At 27.7% G+C, this 23,510-nt stretch overlaps 1 protein-coding gene across 1 annotated transcript; it reads left to right on the top strand.

Moving 5' to 3' along the window:
- The first annotated feature begins 13,159 nt into the window (after positions 1-13,159).
- LOC100252158 (respiratory burst oxidase homolog protein C) lies at positions 13,160-18,309 on the top strand. The gene is made up of 12 exons (XM_010645899.3): positions 13,160-13,670; positions 13,765-13,927; positions 14,007-14,055; positions 14,150-14,263; positions 14,344-14,769; positions 14,851-15,204; positions 15,297-15,392; positions 15,588-15,712; positions 15,802-15,904; positions 16,103-16,152; positions 16,568-17,088; positions 17,675-18,309. The coding sequence occupies exons 1-12, from the start codon at positions 13,259-13,261 to the stop codon at positions 17,782-17,784; spliced, it is 2,523 nt and encodes an 840-aa protein (XP_010644201.1). The 5' UTR covers positions 13,160-13,258; the 3' UTR covers positions 17,785-18,309.
- The last annotated feature ends 5,201 nt before the right edge of the window (positions 18,310-23,510 follow it).

Genomic DNA, 23,510 nt, shown 5'->3' with positions numbered 1-23,510 from the left:
ATTAGAAAAAGAAAGAAAATAGACAAGTATGAATATTAAATTGATTTTATAAATATTTTTGTTTTATTTTTAATTTATTTAAAATTAAAAGAAAATAATAAAATATAAGAAAATTTTGGGGGAGAAATAGATAGACTTAGAAAAAAAGGAAATAGATAGGTATGGATTTTAAATATTTGTTTTTTATTTAAATTTATTTAAAATTTTAAAAATAATAAAATATAAAAAATTTGGGGGAAAAAGAAAATAGTAAAATATAAGAAAAAATTGGGGGAGAAATAGATAGAATTAGAAAAAAAGAAAAAAAGAAGAAGAAAGAAATAGATAGGTATGGATATTAAATAGATTTTATAAATTATTTGTTTTTTTTTATTATTTTAAATTTATTTAAAATTTAAAAGAAAATAATAAAAGATAAAAATTTTGGGAAAAAAACAAAAGGTCGGTTGTTCATATGTATAGCTAAATGTATCCAAATATCACAATACTTTGTGTCCACTTAGCGGGTGTAATATAGGTCTACCACATGTTCAACCGCCTTATTGCCCCACTTGGTTACAAGCTTTCGTTAGGAAGCTCGGCAAGCGGTCCCATTATTATCTCCTATAATAAAGGCGTAAATTCTTTGAGTATTTGTCGATGTGGGATGATATAGGGAAACACAAAACTAATGTATCATTATCAGTTTAATTTCATATTTCTTTTGTAATTTAATTGTATATGTTCTTAATAATAAAAAGTGTAGGCTCATAAAGCTTCAAACTTAATTTTAAAATCCAAAAGGAATAAAATTCTTTCATTGATTAAGAATTTTAAAAAATAAAAGAAAATTCACAAGCTTATCTCACATAAGAAACAAATCCGTAAGAGAAAAACAAGATTAGATAGAATTAGAAAAGAGAGAAAATAGATAAGTATTAATACTAAATGGATTTTATAAATTATCTATTTGTTTCTAGTTTAAGTAAAATATAAGAAAATTTTGAGAAGAATAACAAGATTAGATAGAATTAGACAAAATGGAATAGATAAGTATTGATATTAAATAGATTTTTATAAATTATTATTTTATTTTATTTATTTAAAATTTAAAAGAAAACAATAAAATTATTTGTTTGTTTTTATTTTAATTTATTAAATTTAAAAGAAAATATTAAAGTATAAGAAAAAAATACAAAAGGTTGGATGTCCACATGTACAGTGAACTGTGTTGATATCACAATTTGTGGCCCATTTATGGATGTCATAGGCCTATCATAGTGTTCAATGACTTTATTGCCCCACTTGGTTACAAGTTCTCGTTAGGTAGCTCAATGAACCATCTCGTTGTTATCCACTATAATAAAGACATAAAACTTTCATGGATTTATCGATGTGGATGTCGATTTTGAAAATTATTACAAACACTTATAATTATAAAATAATAAAAATCTTTTAATTGATTACTAGAGTTAAAAAAAAGAGTAAAATTATGTGTTTGTCCTTGAAAAAGATATCAATCAATGCTAAAATAAATCTAACACCTAAATAATTCCTATACTTTGATAAGTCATGGCTTCAATAAAATTTTAATATATCTTCATAACCATTGAGTGAAAAAAAACAAAAACAAAAACTTGGACTTTTACATATATATATATATATATATATATATTAAAATATTTGGTTATATATTGTTGATTCAGGAAAAGAAAAATAAATAAAAGGTTGGATGTCCACATGCATAGTGAATTATATTCAAATATTACATAGGTCTATCACAGTGTCCAACCATCTTAATGCCCTACTTGATTACCTGCTCTCCTAAAGCTTGACAAATATTTGTTAAATATTTTAAATTTTGAATCAAAACAAAGATTTGTCTATTTTCTTCGAGTATTTGTTGATGTGGGATGATAAAGGGAAACACAAAACTAATGTATCATTATCGGTTTAATTTCATATTTCTTTTGTAATTTAATTGTATATGTTTTTAATAATAAAAAGTGTAGGCTCATAAAGCTTCGAACTTAATTTTAAAATCGAAAAAGAATAAAATTCTTTCATTGATTAAGAATTTTAAAAAATAAAAGAAAAATCATAAGTTTATCTCACCTAAGAATCAAATCCGAGAAAAACAATATTAGATAGAATTAGAAAAGAGATAAAATAGATAAGTATTAATACTAAATGAATTTTATAAATTATCTATTTGTTTCTAGTTTAAGTAAAATATAAGAAAATTTTGAGGAGAAGAACAAGAATAGATAGAATTAGACAAAAAGGAATAGATAAGTATATATATTAAATAGAGTTTTATAAATTAGACAAAATTTTGAATCAAAACAAAGATTCGTCTATTTTCTTGATAAATAATTCGTTTTAAGTTGAAGGATAAAAATAAATCTATAAACATATAAAAAATAATTTAGGCCTAAGTGCACCAACAAATGTCATCTTATAAATTGTCCTATGTCATTTCAAGTTTTCAAGAGCGTCAGTTTTTCACAATATTAATCTTCTTCCTTGGTTACTTGAATTTTTCTTTATATTCTTAAAATTAAACTTGAAAAATTTCACTTGATTTGAATGATTAATAACCTTAACCTTATTTTGTAATCATCAAAACTTAATTAAAAGAATCTTTAAGCTAACAGCTAAGTTATTTTATCCTTACCTATTAATTTCTCAATTTAGGTTGTCCAATAAAATACACATATATAAGATTATGATATAAATAAATGGGAACCAGATTAAGATTAAAAAAAAGTGTTTAAGGTATAATAAGATGAGATTAAAACACAAAATAATAAGACTCATATATAATACAAACAAATGAAACTTCGGTGTAAAATAATAAAACCCAAATTATACAAATATCATAACTTCATTGGAGATGCTTTTTTATAAGTATGGAAAAATTGTTTCCCAAGACCTTTAACAAGACAATTATATTTATATATATTAGTTAAAAGAAAGATACAAGGATGTATCTAACCACACCCATAAAAATGGTAGAAAATATTATATCATACTTCGTGTCACCTTCCTTATGATCAAAGCAGGGTGGTATCCTAAATTGCATAACTAATCTAATTATAAAATAATAAAAATATTTTAATTGATTACTAGAGTTAAAAAAAGTTAAAATTATGTGTTTGTCCTTGAAAAAGATATCAATCAATGCTAAAATAAATCTAACACCTAAATAATTCCTAAACTTTGATAAGTCATGGCTTCAATAAAATTTTAATATATCTTCATAACCATTGAGTGAAAAAAACAAAAACAAAAACTAGGACTTTTACATATATATATATTAAAATATTTGGTTATATATTGTTGATTCAAGAAAAGAAAAATAAATAAAAGGTTGGATGTCCACATGCATAGTGAATTATATTCAAATATTACGTAGGTCTATCATAGTGTCCAACCATCTTAATGCCCTACTTGATTACCCGCTCTCCTAAGGCTCCACAAATGGTCTCATTTTTAGCTATTATAATAAAAATAAGGACTTTATAAATGCATCTACTTCAACTCTCTTTGCATCCATCATTTAATGAAAATTTTAAGACATGAATGCCCTTGGTGAAATCCCCAAAGTACCCTTTAGCACAAAATACAAATATTTTCTTTTCCTCCTTTCTCTATTCTTTATTTTCTAATGTCTCCATAACTCTAATCAAATTTAGCAAGAGAGTTGCACTTCTCATTAATGGATAATCAAATAATCATATCCAATGATATTGCAAGTACACTGGTATTGTTTTTATACCTTTTTTTGGGTTAAAAAAAGGAGCCACAAATATTTTATAGTTGTTTGACCTTATACCTCTAGACACTCTTAAGTGTGTCCAATTGTATACTTTCGAACATCTTAATAATGTCTAGTTGTATAGTGTTGGATATCTATGAGAATATTTGACTCTATACTATTAGACAACATCTTTTATTAAAAAGTTAATTAAATTAAAATTTTAATATAGGATGATGCATCTATACTAGAAGCTCTGGTAATGATAGACTGTACAACTATGTTCATACCGGATATCATTCATTGTATTGAGGAGGCATTGATCAAATGAGTACGATAAACTAGTAAAAGGAATTGAATGGTTATTATAATTGTTAAGAGATATGAGGGGACCTCATGAACAAAAGCCTAGAATTATTTTTACTTGTGAAAGATGTGGAGTATATAGAGGTTTATTGAAAACTAATATTGAAAATGAGAGTAAAAATAAAGTGTCCATTTACTCGTAAGGGTGTGAAGCAAACAACTTATGATGATTGAATGTTGATTGATAAATGTGGAAAAAATAATTATAATGGCACACAATATCTTAAAAGACATTTTTTTGCTAATTGTTCAAGTGAAGAGGAAATAAATATGTTAGTTCAAATATCGAAAAGTAATATTAAACTGAAAGAGATATTGAATAGTTTGAAGCAAAAGAATGAGTTAAATTATAGCACATTGAGGACAATATACAATATAAAGTATAATTATAGACTCCAAAATTTTTCTCAATTTTTTTTTTCCTTTAATTTTGACCCAATTTTATCCTTAAATTTTAAATCTCAATTACATGTGATATTTTTTTTACTCACTCACCATTTAATTTTTATTTTTTTTTTAAAAAATTTGTATATTGTTTTATTTTTATTTATTTATTATTATTATTATTTTACTTTCTTCATTTTTTTCTTTTCTCTCTCCTCTCCTCTCTCTTCCTATTTTCTTCCTATTCCCTTTCTTCCCTCTCCCCTCGTTCCTCCACCTACTCTCACCTACCCATACCTCCCACGCCACGTCCCCCATCTCTCCTCTCTTCTCTCTTATCTTTTCTCTCTCCTCAGATTTTTTTTATATAGTTTTTTTGCTTCCAATTCCCAAGGTGGGTTGGCCCCCAATCTTCTTTCCACGACTGGCATTCCCAATTAGTAGCCCATCTTTTCTCCCAATTTTTTTCTTTTTCTTATCCCACACAGGCTGGTACCCATTTTTTTCTTCAATTTTTTTTTTCTTTTCCCTGCAACTCTCCACCCCAATACCCATTTTTGTCGCCTTTTTCGGTGTCCCTCCATCCCCATTTTCTCTCATTTTCTTCTTCCCATTCAATTTTTTATTTTTATTTTATTTTATTTTGTTTCCCAAAAAACTGACAACCTCACTATTTGCCTGTAGATGCCTGTAGGGTCACCAGCCAGCCGCCACTCAACAACCTCTCATCTTTTCTCTCATTTCCTCACTTTTCCATCACACTCATTTTCCATTATTATTATTATTATTATTATTATTATTATTATTATTATTATTATTATTACCACTATTTTTTCCTTTTTTTTTTCCTTGATTTGATTTTAATAATAATTATTGTTAAAATTGAGTTTGAGCATTTATATTTATTTGTGTGAGCCTTATATTTGAGCTTTGTTAATTAATATGAAATTTATGTTAATTTGTTATTGGTAAATTAATATGAAATTTGGGACAATTTCTTTTTCATATATGTATATAACTCTATAACCGAATCATTAAATTTGTTTTTGTACCCCATCAAACAATTTAGATTTCAATTTAGATTTCGTAACGATCGTGATGTGAGTGTTTGGTAAACTAACTTAATAACTTAAAGTCACTTAATAACTTAATTTAAGTTATTAAATAAATTAAATATAATTAATAAAATAACTTAATAGTATGATTTAAAGTAAAAAATAACTTTAAGTAACAAATAAGGAAAAATTAAATTATTCTTAAGTCAACATCTTTATTTTACATTTTTACCCGCATTTATCTTAATTACTTTTACGATCCTTTTTGCTACTCTACGACCTTCATTATTATTTGAACTCATTTATTCTAATTATAATTTGTGGGGATAAATATATCAATATGATAATTTATAATAAATTTTAAATTAATTTTATTCAATAACTTTAATGTTTAAAATAAAAATTAAGTGATAAGTTTTAAGTCAATAGTTTAAGAATAATTTAATTTAAAATTAATTAAAATTATTAAATAATAAGTATTAAATTTTACCAAACACTTTAATTTAAAAATAAATACTAATTACTTATTATCTTTGTTTTACTCTTAAAGATAAATAATAAGTAATAATTATATAACTTATCAAACTTTGCTAGAATTGATTTTAAATACGTAATGAGGAGCCATCATGGTATAGGGGGCACATGCACCCCTCCCACACCCCGATTTTTTTTTTAAAAATTTCTTTCAATAATTAAGAATTTTAAAAAATAAAAAGCAAAATCACATGTTTGTCTCACCTAAAAAATAATCCGTGTGAGAAAAACATGGTTAGATAGATTAGAAAAAGAAAGAAAATAGACAAGTATGAATATAAAATTGATTTTATAAATTATTTTTGTTTTATTTAAAATTTAAAAGAAAATAATAAAATATAAGAAAATTTTGGGGGAGAAATAGATAGACTTAGAGGGGAAAAAAAAGGAAATAGATAGGTATGGACATTAAATATTTGTTTTTTTTTTAATTTTAAATTTATTTAAAAATTAAAAAAATAATAAAATATAAAAATTTTGGGGGGAAAAGAAAATAGTAAAATATAAGAAAAAATTGGGGGAGAAATAGATAGAATTAGAAAAAAATAAAAAGAAATAAATAGATAGGTATGGATATTAAATAGATTTTATAAATTATTTGTTTGCTTTTATTTTAAATTTATTTAAAATTTAAAAGAAAATAATAAAAGATAAAATTTTTGGGTAAAAAACAAAAGGTTGGTTGTTCATATGTGTAGCTAAATGTATCCAAATATCACAATACTTTGTAGCCACTTAGGGTGTAATATAGGTCTACCACGTGTTCAACCACCTTATTGCCCCCACTTGGTTACATGCTTTCGTCGTGAAGCTCAACAAGTGGTTCCATTATTATCCCCTATAATAAAGGCGTAAATTCTTCGAGTATTTGTCGATGTGGGATGATAAAGGGAAACACAAAGCTAATGTATCATTATCAATTTAATTTCATATTTCTTTTATAATTTAATTGTATATGTTTTTAAAAATAAAAAGTGTAGACTCATCTAGCTTCAAACTAAATTTTAAAATAAAAAAGGAATAAAATTCTTTCATTGATTAAGGATTTTTAAAAATAAAAGAAAAATCACAAGTTTATCTCACCTAAGAAACAAATCCGAGAAAAACAAGATTAGATAGAATTATAATAGAGAGAAAATAGATAAGTATTAATACTAGAGGGATTTTATAAATTATCTATTTGTTTCTAGTTTATGTAAAATATAAGAAAATTTTGAGGAGAAAAACAAGATTAGATAGAATTAGACACAAAGGAATAGATAAGTATAGATATTAAATAGATTTTTATAAATTATTATTTTATTTTATTATATTTATATAAAATTTAAAAGAAAATAGTAAAATTATTTTTCTGTTTTTATTTTAATTTATTTAAATTTTAAAAGAAAATATGAAAGTATAAGAAAAAATACAAAAGATTGGATGTCCACATGTATAGTGAATTGTGTTCATATCACAATTTGTGGCCCATTTATAGATGTTATAGGTCTATCATAGTGTTTAACCACTTTATTATCCCACTTGGTTACAAGTTTTCGTTAGGTAGCTCGGCAAACCATCTTGTTATTGTCCGCTATAATAAAAATATAAAATTTTCACGAATTTATTGATATGGGATGTTGATTTTGAAAATTATTACAAACGCTTATAACTATAAAATAATAAAAATCTTTTAATTGATTACCAGAGTTAAAAAAAAAAATTAAAATTATGTGTTTGTCCTTGAAAAAGATATATTAATCAATGCTAAAATAAATCTAACACCTAAATAATTCCTACGCTTTGATAAGTCATGGCTTCAATAAAATTCTAATATATCTTCATAACCATTGAGTTAAAAAAACAAAAACAAAAACTTGGACTTATATATATTAAAATATTTGTTATATATTGTTGATTTAAGAAAAGAAAAATAAATAGAAGGTTGGATGTCCACATGTATAGTGAATTATATTCAAATGTTACATACTTTGTGACTCACCTTTGGGTGTGATACGTCTATCCCAATGGCCAACCATCTTACTGCCCCACTTGATTACCCACTCTCTTAAAGTTCGACAAATGGTCTCATTTTTAGCTACTAAAATAAAAATAAGGACTTTATAAATGCATCTACTTAAACTCTCTTTGCATCCATCATTTAATTAAAATTTTAAGACATAAATGCCTTTAGTGAAATCCCCAAAGTACCCCTTTAGCACAAAATACAAATATTTTCCATTCCTTATTCTTCCATTCTTTATTTTCTAATATCTCCATAACTCAAATCAAATTTAGCAAGAGAGTTGTATTTCTCACCGATGAATAATCAAATAATCATATCCAATGATGTTGCAAGTACACTAGTATTGTTTTTATACTTTTTTTTTGTGTATTTTTTATCACATTTTTTTTAGGTTAAAAAAAGGAGCCACAAATATTTTATAGTTATCCAATCTTATTCCTCCAGACATTCTTAAGGGTGTTCGATCGTATACTTTCGATATCTTAATAATGTCTGGTTATACTTTCGAACATCTTAATAATGTTTGGTTATACTTTCGGACATCTTAATAATGTCTAGTTGTACAGTGTTGGACATCTATGAGAATATTCGACTCTATATTGTCAAACAACATTTATTATTAAAAAGTTAATTAAATTAAAATTTTAATAGAGGATGATGCATAGAAGCTATGGTAATGATAGATTGTACAATTGTGTTCATACTGGATATCATTCATCGTATTGAGGAGGCATTGATCAAATGAGAACGATAAACTAGTAAAAGGAATGAAATGGTTATTATAATTGTTAAGGAAGATTTGAAGGGACCTCGTGGACAAAAACCTAGAATTATTTTTACTTGTGAAATAAGTGGAGTATATGGAGGTTTATTGAAAACTAATATTGAAAATGAGAGTAAAAATAAAGTGTCCATTTACTTTTAATGGTGTGAAGCAAACAACTGATGATTGAATGCTGATTGTTAAATGTGAAAAAAATAATCATAATGACACACAATATCCTGAAATATCAAAAGGTAACATTAAATTGAAAGAGCTATTGAATAGTTTGAAGCAAAAAGATGAGTTAAATTATAACACATTGAGAACAATATACAATGCAAAGTATAACATAAAGGAATATGATGGTTGATCACAAATACAAAAATTGATGCATAAATTAATAAAATTGAACTACATTGAATGACATAGAATGGATGAACACAATGATTGTATTCCATACTTGATGTTCGCATGCCCAACATCCATTGATTGTATTTAATAAGAAAAAGTACAAACTCAAAAATCTTGAAACTTAATTTAAAAATGAACACTAATTACTTATTTAAATAATAAAAACAATAATTATATAATTTATCAAACTTTAATAGAAGCGATTTCGTATAAGTATGATGGAGCCACCATGGTATCCAGATGGGGCACATGCACCCCTCCCTACACCCCAATTTAAAATAAAAAAAAAACATTTTGCTTTCATTAATCAAGAAATTTTTTTTAAAAAAAAGCAAGATTAGATAGGATTAGAAAAAGAAAGAAAATAGACAAGTATGGATATAGATAAGTATAAGAGTTGACACATAAAAATAATATGTTTATCCTTGAAAGAGATACTTTATTCAACGCTAAGATAAATTTTTATTTTTTATTTATAAAATTAAAATTATTTGATTGAGTTTATTCTAAAAATATATCAATGGCATAAACTTTTAAAATTTTAAAGAGCATTAATAGAATAATGATTATGTAAATTATCAAATTTCACCATGAAGTACTCAATGCCTTTTATTTTTCAATAGTACTTCAAATTTTTTTTTTTGAAAATTAAGTACATTAAAGAATTTTACATTTATTAAATTTATTTCATTCAAAATCATATGTTTGAGGTAGTAAAAAATTTTCAATATCACAATTTTTTAAAAAAAAATTAAAAGTCATTATTCTAAAAGTCCTAAGAATTTTTTTGGTTACATCTTGTTGATTTCAAGATAAATAAAAAATAATAGAAGGTTAGATGTCCACACGTGTAATTTTTATTAATTATAATTTTTCTTTGTTGAAAGTGTTGAGAATATTTTTTTAGTTATATCTTATTGATTTGGAAATAAATAAATAATTAAATAATAAAAGATTTGTCCACATGGATTGCAACTTGTATCCATATCACAATACTTTGTGACCCACTTATGGTGTGATAGGTCTATCACAAAAGTCTAATCACCTTATTGCTCCACTTGGTTACAAGCTCTTTTTAGGAAGCTCGTCGAACAATTTCATTCTTATCCATTGTAATAAACATATAAATTCATTAAGTATTTGTAGATGCGGGATGATAAAAGGAGATACAAAATTAATGTATAATTATCCATTTAATTTCATTTTTTTGTTTACTTAAGTTGAAGATTAAAAAAATAATATGTTTATCCTTAAAAGCGATTTTAGTGAACTAATTTTCTATTTATAAATTCAAATCACCGGTGATATAAATCTTTATTTTTTATTCATAAAATTTAAATTATTCAATCGAATTTATTTTGATAAGAAAAAGTACAAACTTTTTTAACTCATAGAATAATGATTTTATAATAAACTATCAAACTTTGAGTCGTTTTATTTTTCAATAGTACTTCATATTGTTTTTGAAAATTAGTTAAATTAAAGAATTTTACATTTATTAAAATTTTTCGTTCAAAATTAGATTTTATATTAACATATGTTTAAGTTGGCAAAAATTTCGTAAAAAATTAAATAATTTTTAAAAGTCGTTGTTTTTAAAAAAAATAAATCTCACATCGGAGTTCAAATGTATTATATAAAATATATTATTATTTTTTATTTTTAAAAATAGAAAACAAGAAATGTATCCAAATAACACCAAAATGATACCTGAGTTTGTTGAGTCGTGGCTTCGACAAAATTTTAATATATGTTGTTAAATATGATTTGATATCCAAATATCATAATACGTTAGATCCATCTACATGTTTGGTCCATTACATTACAAGATTTGGTTGGGAAGCTCTACAAAGAGTTTTCATTATTATCCACTATGATAAAGTATGAATTCTTTAAAAGACTATGTTTGGTTGTTAGAAAATTTAAGGGAAAATGTTTAGGAAAAAAAAAGTATAAAGAAATAAAAAATGAAGGAAAATAAAAAAAAAAGTTTAAACTTAATAAATTATTTTTATATACTTTTTTTGACTCATTTTACTTATTTTTCTTTATTATATTAAGATTAAATAAATTTAAAATATTTAATTTTTTTTATAAATAATTAAAATTAAAATTAAAATTATTTATCAAAAGAAAATTAAAATTAAATAAATCAAACGAATATAAAAGAAAATTTAAATTAAATAGAGAATAATACCACATCAATAAATACTCAATCAATTTATACCTTTATTATGAGGGATAACAATGTAACTATTCGTCGAGCTTTCTAACGAGAGTTCGTAACTAAGTAGGATAATACGATGGTTGGACACTATGATGACATATGTTACACCCATAAGTGGGTTACAAATTGTGATATATATAACTCACTTCACATGTGGGCATTCAACCTTTTTATTTTTATTTTTAGTTTCATTTTTCTAATTTTTTTTATGTTAATATTTTTTCTTCATGTTTTACCATTTTCTTATAAATTTTAAATTCTTGTGTTTTACTATTTTCTTACAAATGTTAAATAATTAAAAATAAAAAATTATAAAATTGGTTTGGTGTCCATGCTTATCTATTTTTCTTTCATTTTCTAATTCTATCTCATCCTAGTTTTTCTCACACCAATTATTTTTTATTTTTAAATAGAAAATCGTTTATTAAAATGTCTATTTGAAGATAAATATATTAATTTTATTTTTAAACTTTTGTAGTTCCACAATGATCAAAAGATTTATACACTTATAAAAGTTTATACTAATTTTTAAAATTGAATTTAAAGTAAGAGATGACTTATACATGGGAAAAAAAATGAAAAGTAATATAAGAAAACTAAAAAATTAAATTAAATAGATAATGGTACATTAGATGGGTAAAAAGGGTGGAGTTGACAAAGAATTTTTTTTTTAAAAAAAAGATATAACTAAGCTATAAAAGAAAATAAAATTAAATTGTTAATGATATATATGCTTTTAATATAATATTGTAATCCTGAACTTTATAACGATAACTTGTAACCAAATGAAGTATTAAAATGGATGGACAATGTGTTAAAATAAAACTCAACACTTATCGGTGGGTGACATCCAAATAATAATAATAAAAAAAGAGTAATTTAAAACCTAAATTTTTTTTTATCTTATTTTGACAAAAATATCATCATTTTTTCTTATAAAAATAATCATTTCTTTTAAAATATACGTGTAAATACTTGAAATAATTAATGATATTTATATAAAAAATAGGCTATCATTTAAATAATGAGAAGAGATAAATTTATAAATACAAGGATTATTTCATCTCTCCAACCTGAAACGATCCATCCGAGTATTCAAGCTTGGGTCGGGCTGCGGCCCAAATTTACTTGTTAATGGTATTAATTAATGGATTAATGTAAAAGGAAAAAGGAAAATCATTGAAGCTTCTTTTGCAATGAAAAAAATAAAAATAAATGAAATAAACTAAGACTTTATAGTCTTCCATTAATCAATTAGGATAATGCTGGGAAGCTGTCTTACTTTCTTTTTTTTTTTTTCCTGAATTTTTTTTTTCAATGAAGTCGTATGCATGTTTCACGCTGCACCCCGTAATAATAGTAATTAAAGACCAGAGCAATTATCAACGATCAATTCTAAGATGCCAGTGAGAAAGATTCCTGCGAAGCCAATGAGAGGCCCCAACTCCCGAGTCATTCATCTAATAAAGTAAAAATAAAAAAATAAAAAATTTGCACGTGAATCATAATATTGGTATAAGATGATATTTTGCGTGATGAAGGGTGATTTGGGAAGGAATTAAAATATAAGATAAAAGTATAAGATAATTTGGGATGATGTCTGCAATAATGGCAGAGATGACATACCAGTTTGATCATCATACCTTGCTTTTCTCTTGCCATATATAGAAATAGTGGCAGAGCTTTATTTTACATGAAAGAAGAGAAAGAGCTGGAAGCTCTACAATAATTGGCCTTTCTTTTGCTGTCTGTTTATCTGTCATCGTCTTTGTCCATGGAGGTGCAGAAAATGAAAACTGATGATCATGTATCTGACGACATCAAGCTCGACGTCCCTGACGACTCGGACGCGGTTCACGGCGTTAAGACCACTGGTGAAGACGCCCAGTCGGCTTTGCATGCGGAAGGTGAGGAGAATAGATTCTCCTTCCGAGCTCTAGTACGAGGCGCTTCAGCGCGAATCAGGAGTGTTTCTGATGAACTCAAGAGCCTCACCTCCTGGAAAAGCACTCCTTCAAGTCGCTACGAGCCCCCCAACTCGGCAGCACTCCATGCTTTGACTGGGCTCAAGTTTATCAGGCAGACGGATGGTTCTGCTGGGTGGCCTGACGTTGAGAAGAGCTTCCAACAGCTCACTGATTCCACCAATGGCTTGCTTCCTCGTTCACGCTTCGCTGAATGCATAGGTTGGATTCTATCTCTTTATATATATATATATGTGTGTTAATTAAGTCTAGCCGAGTTAAACCATGATAAGGAAGTTGCTTATTGTGATGGCAGGGATGGGCCAGGAGTCAAATGAGTTTGGAGGAAAGCTATTCGACGCACTGGCTCGGAGGTGGGAAATCAAGGATGACTCAATTAATAAAGCTCAGCTCAAACAGTTCTGGGATCAGATCTCCGATGAGAGCTTCTATTCTAGGCTTCAAACTTTCTTTGACATGTAAGTAATTTTCTCGACAATTTAACATCTCTTCCATCTTGTCTGTGTGTATAAAATTAACCAGAACAAACAAACGCAGGGTGGATAAAGACGCCGACGGTAGAATCACAGAAGAGGAAGTCAAAGAGGTAGAGACCACAAATTGATTTGGACTAATCAACCCAAAACTAATCCATATTAGCAAGTGATTAAAATTGGATTAATAATAGTTTATATTTGCAGATCATCACTCTCAGTGCTTCTACCAACAATCTCTCTAATATCCAGAAACAAGCTGACGAATATGCAGCACTGATCATGGAAGCGTTAGATCCAAAGAATGTAGGATACGTTCAGGCAAGTATTTAACATGATAAAGTAATTCTTGTACTATTTGAATGTAGAATCCTCTTAATTATGGGGAGTCTGGAGAGCAGGTACACAAACTGGAGATGGTTCTATTGGAAGCTTCAAAGCAAACTACAAGGGGAGATAGCAAAAACCTTAGCCAATTGCTGAGTGAGCAACTGAGGCGCCCGGCACTGGAGAACAACCCATTAATAAGATGCTGTCAGGGCACCAAGTACCTTTTAAAGGACAACTGGCGGAGAGTTTGGATTATAGCTCTGTGGGTTGGAGTTATGTTGGGATTATTTGCATACAAGTTTGTGCAGTATCGAAACAGAGCTGCATATCAGGTAATGGGCCATTGTGTTTGCATGGCCAAGGGTGCGGCCGAGACACTGAAATTGAACATGGCACTGATTTTACTCCCAGTCTGCCGGAACACCATGACCTGGCTCAGGAACAAGACGAAATTAAGCGTTATTGTTCCCTTTGATGACAACCTCAATTTCCACATGGTAACGATACTTATTTCTCTTCATATCTGTATGATCATCTGAAAGATTAAAACTAAATAATGGTGGTATGTATCTGTTTAGGTGGTGGCCGTGGGAGTTGCAGTAGGAACCGGAATACATGTAGTTTATCATATGGCTTGTGATTTCCCTCGCCTTATTCACGCGAGTAGTGACAGATTTGCTCTCTTGGAGCCCTACTTTAAGGAACAACCCTCGTACTGGGAATTGGTTAAGGGAGTGGAAGGAGTGACGGGGATTTTAATGGTGGTGTTGATGGTAATAGCCTTCACACTAGCAACTCCATGGTTGAGGCGTGGAAAGCTAACTGGTTTCAACGCCTTCTGGTACTCCCACCACCTTTTTGTAATCGTCTATGCTCTGCTTGTTGTCCATGGCTTATATCTTTACCTGAGTAAGGAATGGTACCAGAAAACAGTAAGTACCCATTCTCCAACAACTTTTGCTCTCTGGTTTGAATTATGTGTTTGGTATGAACCTTTAACCACCGGCCTCTTATGGCCCGGCAGACTTGGATGTACTTGGCAGTTCCTGTTGTGCTTTATGCCTTGGAAAGATTGACAAGAGCATTCAGATCCAGCATTCAGCCTGTTTGGATAGTAAAGGTAAACAACTTAGACCCTCTCTGGCAAAAAAACCTTCCCTTTGACAACCATTGGAAATAGAAAAAAAAAAAATAGAGGTTTTCTAATTATACAAGTTAAAAATATTTCAATTTTTCAAACGGACTTTATTTCTACAAACATCGGCTTTCTAAAAACTATTGTATCTAAGTATACATTTTGTTTACTATACTGAAGGCGGTTGATTACCCTGGTCGTCGGGGTGTGTTGGCGCTTCACATGCAAAAGCCTGATAAAGACTTCGAATACAGGAGTGGGCAATACATGTTTGTCAACTGTCCTGCTGTTTCTCCCTTTGAATGGTACGCAGGCACATATATATGTGTATAATGCTTGAAACATCATCACTACTACATGTATTTGCATTAATGGTTGGTTTACATATCAACAGGCACCCATTCTCAATTACTTCAGCCCCCAGAGACGACTATCTGAGTGTCCATATTCAAGCTGTTGGTGATTGGACTAGGCAAATCAAAAAGGTGTTCTCAGAGGTGTGTCTCCTGAGAAATGATCTATGAAACTTAATTTCCTAGAAATAAATAAGTTACAAATCTTAACTGACTTTGAATGGCACTTTTCCCTCTTCATTTCATGAGCTATATGAAACTTATAAATCTCAAATGCTTGTCAGTGGTGCTTCTTGTATGCAGTACTTAGCCTTTCCTTGGTTTGTTTTTCATGTGTTGCAGGCATCACCTAGCGGGAAAGGGGGTTACTCGGAAGGAGAAAACCGCCCAAAGTAAGTCATTTTAACTTGGAATCACGGAATTGTAAATAATTTTCCGCACAAAGAATTCCATTGAATCTAACCTGGATTCAATCATGATTGCAAAATGACCAGAACCCTTAAGACATAATAGTTCATGCTGTTGGCAAAGGGGAAGCACTTGGTCTTTGCACCCTTTCAAAGTTGGTCTTCTTTTTTCTTTTTTCTTTTCTACCTTTTTCGCCATCATAACAGCTGGCCAATTGTTTACTTTGGCTGTGCTTTTACACTCAAGGTCCACTTCCGCATGATACATAGATACTGATTTCGATATATATCAAACAACCTCACACAGTTGGATTTGGATATATTTTCTCTTGTTTTAAACAAAGATAATGATTTTAGAATATGCTTTAATGTAAATGGTGACACTGATGATAATGGACAGTTTTCCGAAAGTGTTGATTGACGGTCCATATGGGGCACCAGCGCAAGAGTACAAAAATTATGAGGTGGTTATGCTGGTGGGGCTAGGGATCGGGGCGACCCCGATGATCAGCATTGTGAAGGACATTTTGCATAATATTAAGGAGATGGAGGAAGAAGAGAATGCTGATATGGAGGGGGGGAATGGAGCAGGAGGGAAGTATGACAATGAATTTAAGACTAGGAGGGCATACTTCTATTGGATGACGAGGGAGCAGGACTCTTTCCACTGGTTCGAAGGGGTGATGGACGAGGTGGCTGAATTGGACCATAATGAGGTGATAGAGCTGCACAACCACTGCACCAGTGTGCATGAAGAGGGTGATGCCCGCTCTGCATTAATTGCCATGATCCAAGACCTCAATCACGCCAAGAAGGGCTATGACGTTGTCTCTGGTACCCGTGTCAAGTCCCACTTCGGCAAGCCCAATTGGCGCAGCGTTTTTAAGTACATTGCTCGCAAAAACCCTCATACGAACGTTGGTGAGTTCAGCTTCATGCTCTTTCTTTTTTTGGAAGAGTATATTTCTATTACGACTCGTTTAAAAAATAAAATTCCCATCAAATAGAACCTTCTAAAAATAATTCAAATTTAATATGCTCACCAATAAAATATAAAGACATTATCTATTCCGTTAAAAAAAAGTACTTAATTGGACCAAAGCTAGTACTTTTGATATGTGAATTTTTTAAGTATTGCTTTAATAATTCAAATATTATATTTTAATGTTGATTTGTGAAACTAAAATTTTATTAACTTTCTAGTATGTTTTTTCTACACATTTGTGTATGAAAACAAACCTTTTCCTTTATATATAGATATAGATATATCAAATGCATTTGGGATAAGGCTGTCCTTCACTTCACAGTTCATGTGGACATGGAAGCTGGGTTTGGTTTGCTTACTTTTTCTCACCCTTGTCATTTCATTACAAAAGAAAGAAAGCAGGAAAGAAAGAAGAGGCATTTGCTTTTGCTTTTGCTTTTGCGTTTTGCGTTTTGTTTTGTTGATGATGATGGCTGTAAATATTTAAAAGCTGAGGAATGGTGCTTTCCCACACGCATGCAGGAGTGTTCTACTGCGGACCACCGGGACCTACCAAACAGCTACGCGAGCTGGCTTTAGGTTTCTCGCACGAGACCTCCACCCAATTTGATTTCCACAAGGAAAACTTCTAGCCACGTTACAAGCACCAGCCCCACCATAATGGCCGGCCACTATCATATGTACAGAGATTCTCGCCGCTTTCGTTGATCCATGCCTTTCTATTTTATCATATTTTCATATTTGTGGTGTTTTTTTCTTTCAATCATGCAAATCGAGAGATAGTAGAATGGGATTGCGGGCCTCCTCCACTACCAAAAGCCGTCATGAGGTGGAGTGGGTGGGACAGTGGAAAACTATTTGCCAAATGCCAGCCAGGGCCCGCCCATGTAATAATGGTGCCTACTTGTAAGGCAAAAAGCAAGACCATTTTGCTTGTATTTAATTATGATAAAATGATGAGTCTGCAGTCTGCATGTGTGACAAGATCCACGAGGATTTCTTGGTGTTTGTAATTGTGAGCAGACCATGAGAAATCTTCCAAATCATAGTCACGACTCTCCGACTTGTGTCTCATCTCTTACATATTTTGTTGTACCAAGTGTATTTCACAATAAACAAATCTAACTACCTAGGAGCTCATTCCTAGTATTTTATTAGTAGCATGATATGTGTAACAAATTTAAATTTTGTAAAATTTTATGCTTTTTTGTAATTTGTATATCCTTCATTTATATATGTTAGATGTAAATCCAAATTCTAAAACCCATTATTTTTTAGTACTTAAAATTCAAAAGAAATTAGAAATAGGAATGGTTTTGGCTATAGTGGAAATGTTATCTAAAACTTCTATTTCCTTGAAATTTAAAAATTTTTATGAATGGTATATAACTCATATATTCCATATTTTAGATATTAGATATTTCGTATTTCAAATACTAAAATGAATATCCCACAAGATAAAATCATCTCTACCAAAATGACAGACCCATTCTATGTAGGATCGATTATAACAAGTCACACAACATATTATTGTTCTTGTATGGTTTAATGCTAGCTAATCCAATTGAGGAATGGTTTGGGCTCATAGGATCGTTCACCATATAAGGGTCTTGAGTTGATGGTACTTAAAGACTTGAAAGCGATGTGGCACTCATTCATTGCTAAATAATAAAATTAATTTAAAAAATGAATTTTCAAAATGAAAAATATTTCCAAATAATAAAATTAATTTGAAAAATAATTTTAAGTTGAGAATTTAAAATTTTACCCTATTTCTAAGTTATTTATTAATTTAAAATTGAATTTTAAAAATTATTATAAACTCCTATAATTATATAAATCTTTCAATTATTGTGCAAATAAAAAGTTAAAAAATAAAATAAAATAATGCCTTGACCCAAAGCTTAAAAAATAAAAATGTTTATTTCATTAATTAAAAATTTAAAAACTAAAAATTAAAATTGCAACTTGCCCTACCTAAATAAATAATTGGTGTGAAAGGAGAGGATTATATTGATTTTAAATTATTTGTTTGCCTTTCTATTTTTATTTAAAATTTGAAAGAAAATATTAAAATATAAGAAAATATTTTATTTTAGATTTTATTTAAAATCTATATGTTCAATTTTATTTAAAATTTATAAGAAAATAGTATAATACAAGTAAAAAAACAAAAGATTAGATGTCAACATGTGTAGTAAAATACTAAAATGTATCCATATCACAATTTATGACCTATTTTACGAGTGTCATAGGACTATCACAGTGTCCTCCAACTGTTTTATTGCCCCACTTGGTTACAAGTTCTCGCTATGTAGCTCGACAAATGGTTTCATTGTTATCCACTATAATAAAGGGATAAATTAGTTGAGTATTTATCGAAGTGGGATAATAAAGAAAAATGAAAGCCTAATGCATCATTATCTTTAATTTCAATTTTTTAGTTTGCCTTCCTTTTTTCCTGGCTTTGTGGGAGGAATCTATTACTTTAAAATTTAATTATTGTGCAACTACAATTTTTTTAAATAAAAGTAATGTGTTTATAGTTGAAATAGACATTTTGATAAGATGATTTTCTATTTATAAATTCAAACCATTCTTAGAAAATAAATTATTTTTTATTTATAAAATAGAAATTATTTGATTGAGTTTATTTTAATGAGAAAAGGTATAGACTCATAAAACTTGAAACTTAGAGTGCGTTTGACATTGATTTTGGAAAGTAATTTTAGTTTTTTTAACACTATCAAATACAAAATGTTTTTTTAATAGGTAATGGCCAAGAGCAAAATTTTTAAAAAATAAAAAAGTTTCGTCCATTAATTAAGAATTTAAAAAAAATCAAAAAGGTTGAATGTCCACATATAATGAATTGTATCCATGTCAAGATGTAGGATGGTAAAGGAAAACAAAAATCTAATGTATCATTATCCATTTAATTTTTATTTTCTTTTGTAGTTTATTTGCGGTTTGTTTATCTGTTTTACTTTTTTAACCTTCCATTTCTTTCTCATTTGCCTGTGTATTAAGTTCTCTCTTACTTTAAAACTTAATTTTGAAAATTAGTACTATATAAATCTAAAACAAAGTAAACCTTGACATAGACCTTTTAATAAGCAATTCCTATGATAAAATTTTATTTTTTATTTATAAAATTGAAATTACTTGATTGAGCTTATTATATTTTTTAATTTTATTTTTCTTTTATATTGTTTTACTTGTATAAAATAAAATATTAGGGTAAATGTAAATAAAAACATTAGTGTATCATTCTCTATTTTATTTTATTTTTCTCCATTTCTTTCTTCTTTTTATTTTATTTTATATTATATATATATATATATATATATATATTATTACAATAGACATTATGATTTTGAAAATTATTATAAACTCCTACAATTATATAAATCTTTCAATTATTGTGCAATTAAAATGTTGAAAATAAGATAATGCCTTACATAGAAAAATTAAAAAGAATGGAAAATAATTTGTATAAGAAAAATTAGGATGGAATAGAATTAGAAAAGGAAAGAAAAATAAATATGTATTGACACTAAATTGATTTTATAAATTATTTGCTTGTTTTTGTTTTTAATTTTATTTAAAATCAGTAAGAAAATAGTAAAACATAAGAAAATATTTTTATTTTAAATTTTATTTAAAATCTATATGTTTAATTTTATTTAAAATTTATAAGAAAATTTTTAAACATAGGAAAAACTTTGAAAAAAAACTTTATAAAATCTATTTAGTATTGATAAAATTATTATTCCATTATTTGTCTTTAAGAGTAAAAAAAAGATATATAATAAGTTATTGTTGTTCATTTTTAAATTAAGTTTCAAGCTTTATGAATATTTACTATTTTTATTAAAATAAGCTCAACAAATAATTTCCATTTTATAAATAAAAAATAAAATTTTTATCATAGGACTTATTGATTAAAAAGTTTATTTTAAGGACAAACATATTACTTTGTTTTTAGAACTTTTGTAATTCCATAATAGACTAATAATTTTATCAATAGTAAATAGATTTTATAAATTTTTTATTTTTTATTTTATATAAAATAGTAAAATATAAAAGTTTACCCCACCTAAAAAAATAATTTGTGTGAGAAAAATTAGGATGAGATAGAATTAGAAAAGGAAAGGAAAATAGATAAGTACGGACTCGATTTGATAAATTATTAGTATTTAAAATCAGTGAGACAGAAAAATAAAAGGTTGGTTGTTCATATATATAGTGTATTGTATCCATATCATAATTTTTGTGGCCCACTACTTATGGGTATGATAAGGTCTACCATAATGTCCAACCACCTTAATGCCCCACTTGGTTACAAGCTCTCGTTAGGAAGCTCGGCGTGCAGTTTCGTTGTTATCCATTATAATAAATGTATAAATTGGTTAAGTATTTATCGATGTGGGATGATAAAGAAAATAAAAAACCCAATGTATTATTATCTATTTAATTTTAATTTTCTTTTATAGTTTACTTATCAGTTTGTTTGTTTGTGTTTTCTTCTTTTACGTTCCAGTTTTTTCTCTTTTCCCCTATGAATAAGTTATATATATTACTTTAAATTTTGATTTTAAAAATTAGTATATATAAAACTTTCAATTATCATGGGATTACAAGAGTTAAAAAACAACTTGTAATATGTTTGTCCTTCAAAATAGGCATTTTAATCGAATAATTTTTTTATTTATAAAATAAAAATTATTTGATTAAGGTTATTATGATTTAATTTTTTTTTATAATATACTTGCTTTACTTGTATAAAATAAAATATTATGGTAAATATTGTTAACCAAATCATGCACACACACAAAATAGAAAAAAAAAAACAAAAAAGAAACGTGAAATTTTTAATATGGTTCATAAATCAATGTGATCCTTACGATTCATGGAGTGCACTAACATTTAATAATCTACTAATCAAAGAAAATATGAAAGGAATACAATGGTGAAGCTCTAAAAAAAACCTCTCAATTACAGTTGCACCATTTCAAAAACCAAACCATAAAATATAAAAGGGTTAAATATATATAATAAGGACAAACTCGTCATTCATTATATAAAAGAAAATTTTTCATAGGTGCTACCCTCTTCAACCTTTGCTAGCTGACCAGACAACTGGACCTTGACATCCCGAACGAAATACAATAAAAACTAAATATGACAAAACTGATTTAGGATTCACAATCCAACAAATGTAAACAAAAATCATGTGTCGTTATCCATTTAATTTTTCTTTTATGATTTACATGTTTTTTCCTTCTTCTTTTTTTTTTTCTATTTTTTCTATTATACTTTTTTTTTCTTTCATGTTTTGGTCAACTTTGCCCTTGTAACACATCTTATAATTTCTTTTTATTACAATAGACATTATTACTCTAAATTTTACAAGGTTATCTATCACTTTAAAATTTAATTTTAAAAATTATTATAAAATCCTATAATTATATAAATCCTTCGATTATTATGCGATTAAAAAGTTAAAAAATAAATTAAATAATGCCTTCATCTTTGACAAAGATATTTCTAGTTTTCTATTTATAAATTCAAACAATCACTAAGAGAAAATTTTGTTTTTTATTTATAACATTAAAATTTGTTTAATTGAATTTATTTTGATAAGAAAAAAAATACATACTCATTGAAATTTAATTAAAATATGGACACTGATTAACTTATCGACTTTACAAACTATCGAACTTATCAACTTTACTTCCCTTTTATAGGTGACTTGGTTTATATTGTTTGCTTTATAAGTATTATTAGCTTAAAATGTTTTTTATAATATATATTATTCTTTGAAAATTTATTTGATTAAAAAAATGAATTGGTTTTTAAAAAATTATATTTGTAGAATCTTGGTTGGTTATGAATTTTAATAAAATAAAGTGAAAAAAAATATAATTAAAATTTTATATAATATTACATGTCATGGTTTATGTTTGTTTTTCATTAAAAAACAACATATCCAAGCCTAACCCATTATTGCAAAAATCTTGAAAGAATACTAGAAGCTCCTTAAGGATAATCTCTTCCTATTTTCACACAAAGAGGAAGATGATGTTGACTGAAAAGAAGAAATTTGGATCACAAGTTTCATCAACATTCTATTTACAAGAGAATAAATATGACTGTAAAGAAATCTTTCCTTCTATGAGAAAAATCAAGTTGACAAACAATAGTAGTTCAGTCATTGAGATTCTTTAGACTAGCTGTAGACCCCCTTTTATGAAGGGCCCGGGGGGGAGAGTTTTTTTCTCTCTTCTGGGCATTTCTCTTTTAAACAAAGGGGGGACCACCAGATGGGAGGAGAGAAAGAGACGTGGCAGAGGCC

This window comes from Vitis vinifera, chromosome 19, assembly GCF_030704535.1.
Source record: "Vitis vinifera cultivar Pinot Noir 40024 chromosome 19, ASM3070453v1".
Taxonomy (NCBI): domain Eukaryota; kingdom Viridiplantae; phylum Streptophyta; class Magnoliopsida; order Vitales; family Vitaceae; genus Vitis; species Vitis vinifera.
Note: the sequence above shows the minus strand (reverse complement) of the source record. Positions and strands in the feature narration are given on the sequence as shown.

What these genes read in the sequence shown, in the direction of transcription:
- LOC100252158 (XM_010645899.3), top strand. Translation starts at nt 13,259, where the DNA reads ATGGAGGTGCAGAAAATGAAAACTGATGATCATGTATCTGACGACATC. An exon ending in ACGCTTCGCTGAATGCATAG is followed by an intron (nt 13,671 to 13,764) that starts GTTGGATTCTAT and finishes TTGTGATGGCAG; the next exon opens with GGATGGGCCAGGAGTCAAAT. An exon ending in AGAATGTAGGATACGTTCAG is followed by an intron (nt 14,264 to 14,343) that starts GCAAGTATTTAA and finishes TCTGGAGAGCAG; the next exon opens with GTACACAAACTGGAGATGGT.